This window comes from Vicia villosa, unplaced genomic scaffold (assembly GCF_029867415.1).
Source record: "Vicia villosa cultivar HV-30 ecotype Madison, WI unplaced genomic scaffold, Vvil1.0 ctg.001290F_1_1, whole genome shotgun sequence".
Classification (NCBI taxonomy): domain Eukaryota; kingdom Viridiplantae; phylum Streptophyta; class Magnoliopsida; order Fabales; family Fabaceae; genus Vicia; species Vicia villosa.
In genome coordinates this window covers 413,639-428,142 of record NW_026705562.1, presented here as the reverse complement: position 1 = coordinate 428,142, position 14,504 = coordinate 413,639, and the positions used below count along the sequence as shown (strand labels likewise).

Genomic DNA, 14,504 nt, shown 5'->3' with positions numbered 1-14,504 from the left:
ATCAGGTTCAGAGACTACTCCAGAGGATCGATTGATTAAAGGTACGTGTTTTATCCATGGCACTCCTTTAATTGCAATAATAGATACTGGAGCAACTCACTCGTGTATTTCGTTGGATTGTGCTAAACGTCTGAACTTGGAAATATCCGATATTCATGGAAGTATGATCATTGACACTCCTGCGCCGGGTTCAGTGACTACTTCGTTTGCCTGTTTGAACTGTCCAATTGATATTTTTGGTAGAGTTCGGAATGGACTTAGTGTGCCTTCCGTTGGAACAACTTGATGTCATCCTGGGTATGAATTGGTTGCAATTTAATCGGGTTCATATCAACTGTTTCACGAAGACGGTTATTTTTCTGGAAGATGTCGGTGTCGAGAGTTTAACAATGACTGCTAGACAAGTGGATGAAGCAATGAAGGACGGGGTTGCCGTGTTTATGTTGATTGCATCCATGGAAGTAAAGAAGAAAGCGGTGAGCAGTGATTTACCAGTAGTATGTGAATTTCCAGAAGTCTTTCCAGAAGATGTAAGAGAGTTACCGCCAGAGAGGGAGGTAGAATTTGCTATTGAGTTAGTTCCTGGAACTAGTCCTGTGTCGATGGCACCGTATCGTATGTCGGCATCTGAATTAGCGGAGCTGAAGAGTCAGCTAGAAGAGTTACTGGAAAAAGAATTCATTCGTCCTAGTGTGTCGCCGTGGGGTGCGCCGGTGTTGTTGGTAAAGAAGAAAGAAGGCTCTATGAGATTGTGTGTGGATTATAGACAGCTGAATAAAGTTACTATCAAGAATCGGTATCCATTACCGAGGATTGATGATTCGATGGATCAATTAGTTGGTGCGAGTGTGTTCAGCAAAATTGACTTAAGGTCGGGATATCATCAGATTCGGGTGAAGACGGACGATATTCAGAAAACAGCATTTAGAACAAGGTATGGTCATTACGAGTATACAGTGATGCCATTTGGAGTGACTAATGCGCCAGGTGTTTTCATGGAGTATATGAATAGGATCTTCCATCCTTACCTGGATCAGTTTGTGGTGGTATTTATCGATGATATTCTGATATATTCTAAGAGTGAAGAAGAACATACAGAGCATTTAAGGGTGGTATTAGAACTACTGAAGGAAAAGAAACTTTATGCGAAACTGTCGAAGTGTGAGTTCTGGCTAAGTGAAGTAAGCTTTCTTGGGCACGTAATTTCTAAAGATGGTATTGCCGTTGACCCAACGAAAGTAGAAGCAGTGTCTCAATGGGAAGCTCCGAAGTCAGTTTCCGAAATCCGTAGTTTCCTTGGTCTTGCGGGTTACTATAGAAAGTTCATTGAAGGTTTTTCAAAGTTAGCATTGCCATTAACTAAGTTGACTAGGAAGGGTCAAGCATTCATCTGGGATTCGAAATGTGAAGAAGGATTCGAAGAGTTGAAGAAGAGGTTGACTAGTGCGCCGATCTTGATTTTGCCGAATCCGGCGGAATCTTTTGTTGTATATTGTGATGCTTCGTTGTTGGGATTAGGAGGTGTACTAATGCAGAATCAACAGGTAGTCGCTTATGCGTCGAGAAAACTCAAAGTGCATGAGAGAAACTATCCGACTCATGACTTAGAGTTGGCAGCAGTGGTATTTGTGTTGAAAATTGTGGAGACATTATCTGTATGGTTCGAGGTTTGAAGTGTTTAGTGATCACAAGAGCCTGAAGTATCTCTTTGATCAAAAAGAGCTGAATATGAGGCAAAGAAGGTGGTTAGAGTTCCTTAAAGATTATGATTTTGGGCTAAATTACCATCCGGGTAAAGCAAACGTGGTTGCCGATGCTTTGAGTAGGAAGTCCTTGCATATGTCTATGCTTATGGTAAGAGAATTGGATTTAATTGAACAATTCAGAGATTTGAGTTTAGTATGCGAAGGCACTCCTGTCAGTGTTAAGTTGGGTATGCTAAAGCTGACTAGTGGTATTCTGGAAGAGATTCGAGAAGGTCAGAAAACTGATGTAGAGTTGGTGGATAAGTTGACTCTGATTAACCAAGGCAAGGGAGGCGAATTCAGAATCGACGATAATGGTATTATAAGGTTTGGTAATCGTGTTTGTGTTCCTAATGTTTCTGAATTGAGGAAGAGTATTCTCGAAGAAGGACACCGTAGTGGATTGAGTATTCATCCTGGTGCTACCAAGATGTATCATGATTTAAAGAAGCTGTTTTGGTGGCCTGGAATGAAAAAGGAAATAGCTGAATTTGTCTATGCTTGTTTGACTTGCCAGAAGTCGAAGATTGAGCATCAGAAACCATATGGAGCTATGCAACCGTTATTTATTCCGGAATGGAAGTGGGATAGTATATCTATGGATTTTGTTTTTGGTTTGCCGAAGACGGTGAAGAACTATGAAGCCATTTGGGTTATTGTAGATAGGTTGACAAAGTCTGCTCATTTTATATCAATGAGAATGGATTACCCGATGGAGAGACTTGCTCAATTGTACATTGAGAAGATAGTGAGTTTACATGGTATTCCTTCGAGTATCGTGTCAGATAGAGATCCAAGGTTTACATCCAAATTTTGGGAAGGGTTGCAGAAGGCTTTGGGTACTAAGCTGAGATTGAGTTCTGCTTATCATCCGCAGACGGATGGACAGACAGAAAGAACTATTCAATCGCTAGAAGATTTGTTACGTGCTTGTGTGTTAGAAAAAGGTGGTACTTGGGATAGTTATCTACCCTTGATCGAATTTACCTATAGTAATAGCTTTCACTCAAGTATTGGTATGGCTCCGTTTGAAGCTTTGTATGGTCGGAGGTGTAGGACGCCTTTATGTTGGTATGAATCTAGCGAAAGTGCGGTGATTGGACCAGAGATTGTTCAAGAAACGACGGAAAAGATTAAGATGATTCAGGAGAAGATGAAGGCTTCTCAAAATCGTCAGAAGAGTTATCATGACAAGAGGTGGAGAACACTTGAATTTCAAGAAGGAGATCACGTGTTTATGAGAGTTACTCCTATGACTGGTATCGGACGAGCTCTAAAGTCAAGGAAGTTGACTCCGTGTTTTAGTGGTCCATTTCAGATTTCAGAAAGAGTAGGAGATGTGGCGTATCGCATTGCGTTGCCACCGACGCTTGCAAATCGGCATGATGTATTCCATGTGTCGCAGTTGAGGAAATACATTGCTGATCCGTCGCATGTAATCCAAGTGGATGATGTACAGGTAAAGGATAATCTGACAGTTGAAGCTTTGCCTATGAGGATTGAAGATCGGAAGGTGAAACAATTGAGTGGCAAGGAGATAGCGTTGGTCAGAGTAGCTTGGGGAGGACCAGCCGGTGGAAATGATACATGGGAATTGGAGAGCCAGACGAAAGACTCCTACCCGGAACTCTTTGCCTAAGGTATGTTTTCGAGGACGAAAACTTTTCTAGTGGGGGAGAGTTGTAACACCCCATAAATTTCTTAATTTAATTTAATTAATTTTTTTATTAAATAATAGAATTAATTGAATTATTTGAGAAATATGGATTAATAAGGCTAATGGGCCAGTGTCGCAAGTAGCAATTGGGGGGGTGTCAGTTGCAAAGCCTTTTTTTTCTAAAGTAAGGTTGTATTTTCATAAAATAGAAAAGAAGAGGATTTTGTGAAAAGAGAACCAAAAGGGAGAAGAAAAGAGCTGAACGTGAAATTGGGAGAAGAGCAAGAGTGAAGATCAAGGGCATCCAAGAATTCGACATCGAGGTAAGGGGGGATTCTTCTCATTAACCTCTATTATGGGTTGTATGAATGATTCAATAGAGTTTGTATGTTAGGATTCTGAATTGGATTGTATGTCGGGTTTGGGGTTTTGGGGTTTATGTTGTGAATGATGATTGATTCGATTTATGTTGTGAATGATGATTGGTGTTGAATAATGATGTTAAGCATAATTAGAAGTATGTGTAAATGTGCAAATTGTGTTGTATGTGTGGTTCATTTTTCTGAAATTCGTACTGGTATGATTTTGAGGGCATTTGGGATGTATAGAATGTTGTTTTTTCTGCAGGTTGGGGTTTCTGAAATCGCCAGTTCGCGCCGCGTGCACAGGGTTGGCGCCGCGAACAGGTGGGCAGAATGCCAGGATGTTGTGATACGCACAGGTCGCGCCGCGTACCTGTGTTGGCGCCGCGAAGGCGTAACTTTCTCTCATTTCGCGTCGCGTACAGGTGTTTGCTCCGCGAATAGCTTGGCAGAGAGCCAAGGATTTTTGGAACGCTCAGTTCGCGCCGCGAACCAAGTTGGCGCCGCGTGCTGTTGATGTTTGGGACTTTTTAAAAGTTTAACGATGCATAACTTTTTAACTGTTAGTCCGTTTGATGTGCCGTTTCGAGCACAGTGAAGCTAATTAAGCGATTTACGCAATAAAATAGTGTTTTGAGTTGTGACTCAATTTTACTTTAAAACGCTTGATTTAATTAGTTGTGGTGGTTTATGCGTACAAATGCACTGGTGAATGTTTTGGCTATTAACTCGTCTTGGTTGTGATTGATGATTAATATACATGTGTTGCTGATGTAAAATGTATATTTGAGTTGGTTGAAAAATAGCATAACTATTGTGTGGCTATTGTTGTTGCATTAGTTGGTGATTATGATTGTTCAGTTGTTTGGTATTGATGATTAGCATGCGGTATGTGATGCATGCATTTCATAATCATGTTGTGGGATGTATCCCTTATGGTGGTGGGACAGCGGTAGCTAATTCCCATTGTGTGGAATTGGTGAGAGAAGTAGCCGAATCTTTATGGTGGTGGATCGGTGAGATGGGTTATCCCATGATTGGTACCACATGCATTTAGTTGCACTGCATTAGGTGTTGTGTATAATTGTAACATGAATGGAAGTTGTCCAATGTTACAATTTGTGTGTATTTTGGTATGAATGACTGTATTTGATGAATGTTGCTATACTATCTTAATATAATTGAATTTGGGTGAATAATGTATGAATGAAGTTGTATTGTTTATATTCCTATAACATTTGTTAATGCGAATGAAACTCACCCTTACTGTTGTTATTTTTCAGATTGAGGAGTAGCTTGTGTACTTGGTGAGGATTAGCTCGTCAAGTAGTTCGTTAGAGTCAGTTGGGTCTGTGTCATGCTCTGGTCGTGTAACACTGGGAACGTTATTTTAGGATTGGTTGATAAATCCTTGTTTTGTTTATGGTTTATGGTTGGATCATGAGTCTCCGACTCTGGATGTTTAATTATTCAGTTGTTAAGAATATTCCGCTGTGTTAACATGATATCTGAATAATTTTTGTTTTATCGTTCCTTTACGGCATGGCATGAATATTTGTTTATTTTGTTGGAGTTGTAATACCCTTCTTCATGTTTTACTCTGATTTTTGTTAAATTTTCCGCGGGGTTTAGAAGGGTGTTACAATATGCAATTAAGAAGTATTCATATAATCTTAACATTTAAGCATATCACCATAATTCAACATATTGAATCATCCACCAATTGTACATAATAAATTCATCATGTAAACAACATCAACAATGCATTCAAATAGCATTCATCAATTCCATATATCATAACTAGCACATAGTACACGATACCAATGCATGTTATTCCCAATTAACACTAATCCATGAAATACACATATATAATTATATGCCATTTACACAACCACATAATAATTAGATCATCTAATGCTAATCAATTCATTTTCATCACAAAGAACATTTCGTTCACATCAAGCTCATTATTAAAACAGGAAATCGTTAACACATCAACAAAATGTCTAACATTCATAAATAAATGGAAACTAGAATTATACATCAAATAACTTAATTTATTCTATCATAATATAATTCATTGTGTTAGCTTTCCTACACTTCAAACGGCACTCAATTTGGACTTACGGTTAAAAAGTTATGGTATTTACAAAATCTGTCAAGAAAAATTGGATAAGCTGCGTGTTTGCTCAGGTCGACCCTGACTTCTGTATAGGTCGACTCATGATGCGTAAAAACCCAAAAATCACCATTTTCCTTCCCCATTCACCTCATACAACAACCACTAACCCTCATACAATATATACATCAATTGACAACAATTTAGCACACATATAAGGTTCCTAAACATGTTTCTAACCATGGGTCATCCATACAACACATTGAACATGAACAAATCACAAAATCTCATTGTGTTATCATAAACCCTAACATTTTCCAAAACTATGAAATTGAGAAATTAAGAGATCATACAAAAAGCATACACACAACATTACCTAATTATATAAGCTTATAATAATTTGGATTCTAACCCTTACCTCAAGTTAATTTCCTCCAATCTTCAAGAATCTCACAATCCTATTTTCTTTCTCTTCTTTCTCCCATCTTCTCTAGCCCCTTCTCTCTTCTTTCTATCTTTCTCTCTTTTTCTTATAATTAGGTTTTCTCTCACAAATCTCTACTAACTCTATTTTGTGATATTGGGCTTAACCCACCCCAACTACTCTTTCTAATTAATTAGGCCCATTAGCTAATATCTCATAATATTACTAATAATCCAATTAGCATAAAACTCATTAAATAATATCATACCAAATAATTAAATAACATGAACAATTAGTAAAACACCAAATAACATAAATACACATATAATTAAATATTCAAATAATCATTATACCACATAATAATTAATTAAAATAAATAATTATTAAAAACACCAAATAAGATAGTTAGATAAAATAGCTAATAAAATATAGATGTTGCATAACGGATGGTCGATATGCTATTGAATCAAAGAATGAACCATGTTTGAGACCTATTACCAGTATGCACAAGGCCACGACTCAATTGAGGTTCTTAATATGGGAGATCTTGTTGTTTAAAAGATCCATGAAGGAGCTAAGTGACTCCTTTCATTTGTGTTTGAATTCGATAAGGTGCGTCGAACTTTATTGTTTTTCTAAACAAGTTGCTTCCATGAACGACTGGACCTCTTTGGGAGGTCCAAGAACCTTGTGAATTTGGTTTTTTCTAGAGTGCATGTGAAGATGATGATTATTGGGCGTGTGATACATATTGGAGTTTCGTGTTGGCCTTAAATGAGGTTAGGTGCTTTAATGGGTCTATCCTACCATTATATTTCTCTATTACTGAAAGATGGAACTCTCTTAATATAGACTATCTATTGATGTCGCTCGTGTAGAGGAGTTGAGTAAAGTAATTTGTTGTTTTTTTTGTTCACATAAAGGTGATGCTTCACTTCATAATTTTAAATTGTCATTGTTGTCTAAAGAGTTTTCTTTTTGACATGTCGATAATGCTATCTAGTGTCTCATCATGATGCTTGAGTTGTTAGGCATAATTTTGAATTGTCATTGTTGTCTAAAGAGTTTTCTTTTTGACATGTCGATAATGATATCTAGTGTCTCATCATGATGCTTGAGTTGTTAGGCATCACATCTTTTAGATCCTTCCACCCAGTCCCCTCTCGGTGATTGAGAATGCTGAGGGGTAGGACTACATTTTCCACTATGTACTTTAATAACTCCACTTTATTATGAGTTCAGATTTATTCCATTTATTTATCTTTAAATTAATGTCAAATTATTTATGAGAGAGACTCATTAGTGTGTATTTGTTTGACAGTTTTGTCTTGAGGGTCAAATTTATGAGGTGAGTGACTAGCTAGGGACTACAAGTATTCCCTTCACTATGTATATTATACTTTAGGCATAAAAAACTATACATGATAGATTAGTAAGACTCATTAGTGTATACTTTTTAAATAGGAGGCAAATATTGCTTTGTGTTCAGGATTGGTTTCGAACTCAGGATCTCTAGTTAAGCTAGAAGAGACCCCGCATCTCATCCATGTGCTATTGAGTCTCATTGGTCTATTATATATTTTTTAGTTTTCACCACCGGTATAATCCAATTCAGGAATCAGTTCTAGACTCAAGTGGTTCTAACCTCATCGCAATCGCAGTTGCGGAGTTGACTCAAGTGATTCTAACCTCATCCCAATCGCAGTTGCGGAGTTATAGTGAGTATATCTCTTTTCATAAACAACCATTAAACAGATGATAGATAACAAACCTGAACTCATTTATTGTCATTTAATACCAGAAATCATGTGGACATAAATTAACCTAAAATAACTGGTTTCACACAAATTAATAAAGTTAGTTAAGTGTAATTAATTTTCTTAATTTCATATACAATCAAAATAAAATTTATTATAATATCCTTAGTTATATGTAATGAATCAACAACCAATATTAAATGTTTTTTTAATTAAATTAAAAATAAATATTAATTAGTTTAAAAATTAATGACTTTTACTTATAATAATGACCAAGATTTAATTTTTTTTTTACTTATAATAGTGACCGGAAGGAGTATGTATCTAAGGGAGTGGCTTCATGATTTTCCTCTTGAGTAACTTTCCAAACTTTAGTTATTTAGAAAATGAATAAATTATTAAAATATATTATTCTGATGTGAGAATAATTGAGAAAAATAAAGAAAAAGTTATCAAAGTCACAAACTCAAAATCACCAAATCCTTCTCCATAAACCTAAACACCTGCCAAAATACAATCTCAAAAACCAGACCAGGTAACAAAACCTTGATAAGGTGGGTTGACAGTTTGAAAAAAAGAATGCAAAAGTTCCAGGGATAAGAAACTATAAGTGCAACTCCAACGCTAATATTTTCAACCACTAATTAACATTTGCAATTAAAAAAAAAAGCTTAAGCCTACAATAATTGATGCTCATAGAGGCCTTTTCAGCCATAATCCACATCTATTGATTCATATAATCGATTTGATGACCTGAGTAATTTTTTAAAAGGAGAAGAAAAAAATGGACTCAAGTGACTATCTATCAACTTTACATTCAACAAAATAAGAAATATATGCTCACTGATGTTAAGAATCTAGAAAACTTCATACCCCAAATAAAAATCAAAAGCAGAATCATTATGTCATCTGAAATCTTGGAACTACCCTGAGCTTGTGGTGTTGTCACCTGCAACCCAATATCGCTTGACGGCATACAAGACTTTCTCTGAAATCAGTGGACCATCTTCATGATCCACCATTTTGGTATTCCATCTCATTCCTTTTGCAAGTCGTTTAACTTGCTTCAGCACTCCCACCTGATCTCGGAATATTACCGCTCCTTCAGGCCGTAAGATACGGTCCATCTCCAATAGAATATCTTCTGCGTTACACCTGCATTGATCACCAAGGTAAAGGAAAACCTATGCTTAGACTTGAACAAGCTGCGCGATAGAGAGAAAGAAATCAACTTACACATTTTTGTACAAGGTGAAAACACCATTTGCATGGATAAGGTCATAGGTCCTTGGATATGTAGAGAAGGCTTCACACCTGGGAAAAAAAAAATATGATTCCTAATTATGTTCGCAGAGGAGAAACTGAAAGGACATAGAAAAGAAACAGAGTTAAGGAAGTTACCAATCATGATAAATGCCAATCAATCCTCGCTCGAATACAACACCGAGGCTAGCTTTCTCAGAAATTGTAGGCACGACATTCATAACCCATAATTTGGGAGAGTCTATGGCCGCAGCAAAACCTCCAAAACCAGCATTCATGTCCATCACATTGCGATACCTCCCAGAGTCGATGATTTTGTTGACACGCCTGTAAGCATTCACATGTTTCTTCCATAATCGGTTGTCCTCCTCAAATAACTCTGCGGATACACCAGGAACGGATCCACTGGTGATTCTGGAAGGAACAACATTGAGTCTCTCTGGGTATGGCTTCCATGAACCAATAGGTTTAGCAGGAGTTACACAATTTTCCATCTTCTTGTACCTACAAATTGATTAACCGTTCAGATAAGTATTGAAAACAATCTGAAAATAAGTTCTTAACTAATCAATGAAGCAATAAAAAGGGGGCAGAAAGAAGTGAAGCAATTTACCAGACATCATCAGAATTCGCAGATTCACATATTGTAGCCTGAGTATCTTGCACACCACATTCATCCTTGCTTAATGCTTTTCTCCAGATCGCAATTTCGCCTTTCTCATGTTTCTTTTCCCAGCAAAGAAGTTTAGCAGTGTCCTCAATCTGCCTTTGCTCCTCCTTAAGCTCATCCTCAGGGCGTTGCCATGCTTGGAAGTTGTTCTTCCAGTTGATCGGAGGACCAGAAAGTATCCAGTAACCACCAGGTCTAAGAACTCGGTCAACTTCCTTCATGTACAATCCACCTGAGAAAAAATTCCAACAGTTTAAAAGTACATCCAAAAAGCCAAGTAACTCTTCTGTTAACAAACAATCGAAAAAAATATAGATTTAGTATATGAATCTTCGCGTTGTCTAAATCTGTGCAAATAAATAAAGTCTATGGAATCGTTTTCAAAAGAGACCGAGAAATTAATTGGTGGATCCAAATAATTTATTTTTTTAATCAACCCTGGCCAGAAACATTATAGTTATTCTCACCATTAGCACCCCATTGAATCAAGCAGCGAGAACAATGTGCCATGTCAAAAGATCCAGAAGGAAAAGGAAGCATTATTGTTCCGAGAACACCGATGATTGCAGGAACACCTCTTTCCAAAGCGAATTGAACTTGCGCTTCATGAGAGTCTCTTGGTGCAATTGACATTGCAATAACATTTTTCTTAAACAAGTAAGCACCCCAACTAGCAACCTGGGATCATCAGTGACAAGAAAATGAGCTAGAACATAGAGAAATTAAATGGAAGATTGCATGAAGATATACAAGCTTAAAATTGAAAAACATGAAAGAAACAATTGTAAATGAGAACTTTACATTTATGAAGCATTCAAAAGTACAGGCTTACACTAGAAAAGTTTTTAAGTTAAGAAGCATTGATATAGACAAGGACATTAGATATGATTTTCACACACCGACACCAGTAATAATTTGAGAAAATGAAATAATTGAATGTAATCACATGTGTCAGTGTCGTTTTGTATTGCATGCTAGACATGCTTTCAATCTGAAGTGTCGGTACTATTATAAGTATTAGCTATGGCTGTCTCATTATGAACAAGAAATTTTTCAGGCAATCATCATGTATATATGACCAACAAACAATGTTGTTAAATAGCAGAATTCAAACAAATCGTTATTGTTCCGCAATATGCTAGTTAGTACTAACTGTCGTCGAATAGCGGCTATAGAGACAATATAGCACTGTTGTGTGGCAACATTTGACAAACCGTTATATCAAAGCAAGGATGTTTTCTTAGTAGGATTTGACTTACCCCACACCCAGTATCTAACGCAGTTCTAACCATCCCATTATCCAATGGAATAACAGCTGCAAGTTGATTAATGTAAGCATCAGCACCCTGAGGAAATTGAGTTCCCCCACCAGGAAACCTGAAAACATTCCCTTCATACTGTATCCAATTCTGCACAGCCTTCTCAACTGTCAGACTCTTGTAAGGCGCGTTTGCATACGGCACATAATCGCGGCTCTTAGGCCAAGGAAACGGCGTTGCATACCCTCTAGGAGCAGCAATAAGACAATGCAATTTCTCTTCTTCAGGAGGACAGTGCCTTTCTCTATAATTCATACTCTCTCGCGGAAACGTCATTGCCCTTGCTTGATCATGGCAAGGCGTGTAATCAATGAAACGATCATCGCAAGGCTTGAACTCCTTGACTTGTTCTTTTGAATCATCCACCGTTCCAGCGTCACCGTCATGGTGAGTCTCGTAGTTTAAATCGGATAGAACACTACAATCGGTATGTTTAGTAATCTCAACAGCAATGCTATCTCCTTTCCCAAAACCACTCCTTTGCCACAAACCTAATATATAGAAGAAACCACACAAAGCAATTACAATGAAAATAGACATTGGACCTTTGTTATTTCTATTATCTCCCGGGTTCCCTTTCGTCGCCATGATGATGAATCTCTACAATATATCCAAATCAGTCCTTACAGAATCCCTACATAGTCCAAAGTAAAATAGTATTATCAAATAAATCAAATTTGAAAACTCTATATCAGAGTCATACTGCGATTGTTTGTGAACAATCGCACTATGACTCTGATGTAGAGTTTCTAATGTCTCTGATGTTTCTGATATCATACATAATTGACCGTAATTCTCTCAAATATCAAGTATCAAAACGCGACTGAATTTTAAATTTTGGAAACGGTTAAACAAACGGAAAAAAAAATGAATTGGATTGAATGAAACAGTTTACCTAATAAAATCCACACGCAATATTGATAATTGAAGACGCGATGTTGTTGCTTACTGGTGTGACGAAGAAGGGTCCTATGAAATCATTGAAAGAGGATGATGGAGAAATTGGAGATTTGAAAATGAATTAGATTGATGGTAGTTTGTTGTGCATTGTGGAAGTGGAATGAACGAACGGGTGTGTTTGTTTTTTGGTGTGACTGTGTCTCGCATTCACATATGGGTCTCCGAAAAGTCCGAGGACACGGAATTGTCTCACTGCGGGTCGTGCTTCACTCATTCCTAGGAATATCTTTCATTGGTTCTTTAACTAACTTCAACACTTGCAACTAAATTATTCCTTATCAACCTTGTTTTCATTTTTAATAATAATAATAATAATAAAATAATAATAATAATAATAATAAACAATTAATATTAGCTTTAAAAAAGCTTATTACTATTTCTCCCTCAGGGAGAAGTGAATAGAACTTTTTTTTAAAATTAATTTAATTTTTTTAAATTAGAGTTCTTATAAAAAAAAAGTAGTAGAATTTTATGTAATATGCGTTGGATCGATAAGAATTACACTATTTTAAGACGATATAATAAAATATGAAATGATAAAAATCTAGACAAATAATGAATCAATCAATATAAACTCAATTCATACAAGGTGTTTAAATCGAATTTTACTAACTAATCAATCTAATATTACAAGTTTGTACTTGCTAAAAGTACAATACGTGACAACCTTACCATAATTAATTTGATGGGCAAATCCGAACTAAACTGCAACCCAAACCAAACCATGGTACTTAGGTAGAGATTTTTTAGTTCGAGAAAAACCCAACCAAATCAATGGCATCAGATTTTAGTTGGTTTGGACAACAAATCTTCTAAATTCTACTCGCGAACCCGTTTTCTTGAACTAACCATAATTAATTTGTATAATATATTTCATCATTATTATGGAAACTGGTATAAGGTATTCAACTTCAAGCAGAAAAAAATGAAACGTCATTTGTGACATTCACAACCTATATCGAAAAACGAAAACAATTGGGTTTTTTATATTATTATGCAAAATTAGTTAATGTTAATTAGATATTTTTAAAAAATATTTTTGCACATTTGTTTCTAATGTATCTGATCAATCTGATTCAAACCAACTCGTTGTTTCCCAGCTTGGTACAGTTTGGACTTTATCGCAAAAATGTGCAAATCCAATCCATATATTTTAGATCGGTTTGGACATCAAATTCTTTCAAAATCAAACCAAATTGTCCCGTAAACACCCTTATTAGGGTTTAGAATTATTTCATGTATGGAGGTGAAAAGATCTGTGTATCTAGTATTTGTGAAAATATGAGAATGTCCATTTTCACCCTTATGGTTGAGATATTTATAGGAATATGTGGGTCTGGATCTCATATTTTTAAGAAGTAATAACTGCTTCCAAGAGTGGGGTACCAATGTGATTGTTAAGCTGCATAGTATCCCTTTGTGTATTGTTTCAGATAGAGATCCGAGGTTTACTTCTGATTTTTGGAAGGGTTTGCAAGGAGCATTGGGCTCTAAGTTGAGTTCAGCTTATCATCCTCAGACATATGGTCAGACAGAGATGACTATTCAGTCGTTGGAGGATTTGTTGAGAGCTTGTGTTCTTGAGCAGGGAGGTTTGTGGGATACTTATCTTCCATTGATCGAGTTCACGTACAACAATAGTTACCATTCTAGTATTGGAATGACGCCTTTCAAAGCATTGTATGGTCGGTGGTGTAAGACTCCATTGTGTTAGCATGAATCTGGAGAAAGTGTAGTGTTGGGACCGGAAATTGTTCAAGAGACTACTGAGAAAGTGAAGTTGATTCGAGAGAAGATGAAAACTTCTCAAAATAGACAAAAAAGTTACCATGATAAGCGGAGGGAAGATTTGGAATTTCAGGCGGGTGATCATGTGTTTCTGAGAGTCACGCTGGTGACCGGTGTGGGGCGAGCATTGAAGTCTAATAAGCTCACTCCTCGTTTTATTGGTCCGTATCAGATTTCGGACAAGGTTGGAAATGTGGCGTTTAGAGTGGCGTTACCGCCGAATCTTTCGAATTTGCACGACGTGTTTCATGTGTTGCAACTCCGGAAGTATATTTATGATCTGTCTCATGTGATTCATATGGATGATGTTCAAGTTCGGGATAATATCACGGTAGAGACGATGCCGGTACGAATTGAAGATCATGAAACGAAGATGCTTAGAGGCAAGGAGATTGCTTTGGTGAAAGTAGTCTGGTCGGGAGCTGTCGGGGAGAGTATGG

At 36.8% G+C, this 14,504-nt stretch overlaps 1 protein-coding gene across 1 annotated transcript; it reads right to left on the bottom strand.

Moving 5' to 3' along the window:
* Window positions 1–8,671: 8,671 nt before the first annotated feature.
* On the bottom strand, window positions 8,672–12,517 carry LOC131634399 (probable methyltransferase PMT2). The gene is made up of 7 exons (XM_058905063.1): window positions 12,212–12,517; window positions 11,257–11,950; window positions 10,465–10,675; window positions 9,941–10,229; window positions 9,466–9,831; window positions 9,301–9,378; window positions 8,672–9,219 (listed from the first exon to the last, which is right to left on the bottom strand). Exons 2-7 carry the CDS (start codon window positions 11,902–11,904, stop codon window positions 8,988–8,990), a joined length of 1,824 nt encoding a protein of 607 aa, XP_058761046.1. The 5' UTR covers window positions 11,905–11,950; window positions 12,212–12,517; the 3' UTR covers window positions 8,672–8,987.
* Between the last annotated feature and the right edge of the window lie 1,987 nt (window positions 12,518–14,504).

What these genes read in the sequence shown, in the direction of transcription:
- LOC131634399 (XM_058905063.1), bottom strand. Translation starts at nt 11,904, where the DNA reads ATGGCGACGAAAGGGAACCCGGGAGATAATAGAAATAACAAAGGTCCA. An exon ending in CGTTAGATACTGGGTGTGGG is followed by an intron (nt 10,676 to 11,256) that starts GTAAGTCAAATC and finishes TGATGATCCCAG; the next exon opens with GTTGCTAGTTGGGGTGCTTA. An exon ending in ATTGGCATTTATCATGATTG is followed by an intron (nt 9,379 to 9,465) that starts GTAACTTCCTTA and finishes TTTTTTTCCCAG; the next exon opens with GTGTGAAGCCTTCTCTACAT.